Source organism: Fulmarus glacialis, unplaced genomic scaffold (assembly GCF_000690835.1).
Source record: "Fulmarus glacialis isolate BGI_N327 unplaced genomic scaffold, ASM69083v1 scaffold43486, whole genome shotgun sequence".
Taxonomy (NCBI): Eukaryota; Metazoa; Chordata; class Aves; order Procellariiformes; family Procellariidae; genus Fulmarus; species Fulmarus glacialis.
The window spans coordinates 1-2,552 of NW_009218278.1; the positions used below are offsets into that span (position 1 = coordinate 1).

Here is a 2,552-nt window from a genome sequence, read left to right on the forward strand (position 1 = left end):
GGCAGCTGGCCCGGGGACGGCGTGGGCGTGGAGACGACGATGTCCGAGTAGTCGGGGCAGAGCAGCTCCGCCCGGACGGCCCGCATGTCGCTCTGGGCAAACTTCTTGGGGGACTCGCAGATAACCTGGTCCACCAGGACACCGGTGTTGAGCTGCTCCAGCCACAGCTTCATGCCCACCACGTCGCAGGTGCAGTCCCAGGGGTTCTCGTGCAGGTCGATCTGCAGCAGGGATTTCAGCTGGTCCAGCACCCCGCTCACCGGCAGGGAGGAGAAGTGGGTGGTCCGCAGGCTCAGCCCGTAAAAAATAGAGAGACAGACCAGAAAAAATGTTCCCCGGCAAAGACCTCAGCAGATTGTTGTTCAAAAACAAGAGCTGAAGGTTGGGGACAGGTTCAAAGGTGCCTGCCTCTATCTCCCGGATGACATTGTACTGCAGGAAGAGGTACTGTAGGCTTTGCAGCCCATAGAACAGCTCTGGGCTCAGCTGCTCGATCCGGTTCCCATTCAGGTACAGCCTTCGCAAATTACTTAAATCCCCAAAAGCCCGGTCCTGAATGACCGAGATCCGATTATTGCCCAGGTGCAGCAAATCCAGCCCAGTAGCATCCACAAAATCTGCCCTGCGTACCAGAGCAATGTAGTTTTCCGTCAGATACATCTTCTTAGGATTATAGGGTTTGGGTTGCAGTTCAGAAATGCTCTCAATCTTCCTCTCCTGACAATTGACATTGAGGCCCAGGTCAGAAATCTGCAAGTTGCAGGTGCAGGCAGTGGGGCACTCCAAAGGCACCGGGGATTTGGTCTGGTAGGCAATGCTGGGGCCGTAGTTGCTGTATCCCAGGTCTTTTGAGGGCAGGCGGGAGGTGGGGCGCACCCTCGTCTTGTTGGGTTGGCGGGTCCCTTTGGGGGGCTTCAAGGGGGATTTGTAAACAGCTGAAGAAGAAGTGGCCACAGAGTTGACCGAAGCCGGGGTAGTGTGGAAATACCCTGTGGTGCTCAATGGTGTTTGCGGTCTCATTTCATAATCCGAGATGAGCCTCCTGGGGCAAAGCTCCTGCTTGGAGACTTCATCCAAGTCTCGACCATGTAAGCGGAAAGGGGTCTCACAAACCACATCTCCCACCAGAGCAGAGTAGGAGATACTGTCCAGCCAATCTTTTAGAGCAATCAACTCACAGGAGCAATTCCAGGGGTTTTCCTCCAGCTGCAGCTCCACCACTTTATCCATGTGCTGCAAAAGGCCCACATAGGGCAACAGCTTCAGCCGGTTACCCCTCAGGTCCAGGTGAGTTAAGGGCACAAAACGGAAAAGGTTGTTGGGCAAACTGGAGAGGAGGTTATCATTGAGAATCAGCACCTGCAGCAAATGCAGTTTGCTGAAGGCATTGGGTTCAATGACACTAATATAATTATAATCGACCTGTAGGTATTCCAAACTCTCTAGCCCAAGGAAAGTGTCATCTCGTAAAAGTTCCAGCTTGTTATTGTTCAGGTGCAGCCTCCTTAAACCTCTCAGACCATGAAAGGCCCCCGTTTCGATGTCTTGTATGTCATTGCTCCCCAGATGCAAAATGGAAGCCCCCGTGTAATTGACAAACTGGTTCGGGTACAGCCTGTTCAAAAGGTTCCCAGACAACAAGAGGTGGTAGACAGGGAACCTTGGTGGACTGATCTCAAAAAGGCTGATGATCCCTCTGTTTTCACAGCTCACTGTTAAGATGCTGTCCTTCTCCTCACAAGGACATGCATTATCACAGATTTCCCCATAATACTCGATGCTTTCTGCCCACGAAAGGACTAGTGATGTTAGAGCAAATGCAATCGTCTGCAATATCCAGATATGCATTTTTTTGTTGAGGTCCTGTTCCAAAGTTACTGTAGAGCAGCAAGCGTACATTTTATTTCCTGTAAGGGTAGGGAGAAAAAAAGAAAGCAGCATAATAGCATAGCCCCATAAAATTTAAAATGGACACAAAGTTTATATATAACTTCAGTGGGGTAGAGAATGGATTGTTAATCAAACAAACAAACAAACAAAAAATCTCCTGTCACTTCTAATTCCCACACTTTCGAAAACTGGATGACATGCATTGATTAAAATATTGATGGGCAACTCCTAGTGAGTCAAATGCCTGCGGTGTTTAAAAAGGTGAGGTCACAGTAGGAATTGTGCTAGTTCAGTTCCTGTGGGGTGCATTTCAATGCTTCCTTGGATTTCTTTTTCACGACCAGCCCCATAAATATACATAAAATGGCTGTCAGTTCAGTTTCACGGTTCTAATTTAAGAGAAAAGAAGCACCATTTTACAAGGTTTCCCACCTCCTCTATTACCCAGCTCCCCCCTCCCTTCAGAACCTCCCCAGTGAACAGCGCACCAAGGTCTTCCCCTCCTTCTACCTTGATTTTTAACCGGTGGTGGAAATGCCATGGTAGGAATCCAAAGAAAAATGCTCAGTGCTGGAAACGGCAGCTTAATGCAACAGAGAGAATACTGACACATTCTCCACATCATCCATTTCTTAAAACTGTTTTATGGTTTGGTTTTTTCT

The 2,552-nt window shown here is 49.0% G+C and overlaps 1 protein-coding gene across 1 annotated transcript; it reads right to left on the reverse strand.

Moving 5' to 3' along the window:
• Window positions 1-6: 6 nt before the first annotated feature.
• On the reverse strand, window positions 7-1,899 carry SLITRK5 (SLIT and NTRK-like family, member 5; the record flags this gene model as incomplete). Its single annotated transcript, XM_009579985.1, is given in 2 exon segments — window positions 7-302; window positions 304-1,899. Coding segments are annotated over 2 exon segments (1,892 nt in total), but the record flags the coding sequence as incomplete, so codon positions are not given.
• Window positions 1,900-2,552: the final 653 nt, after the last annotated feature.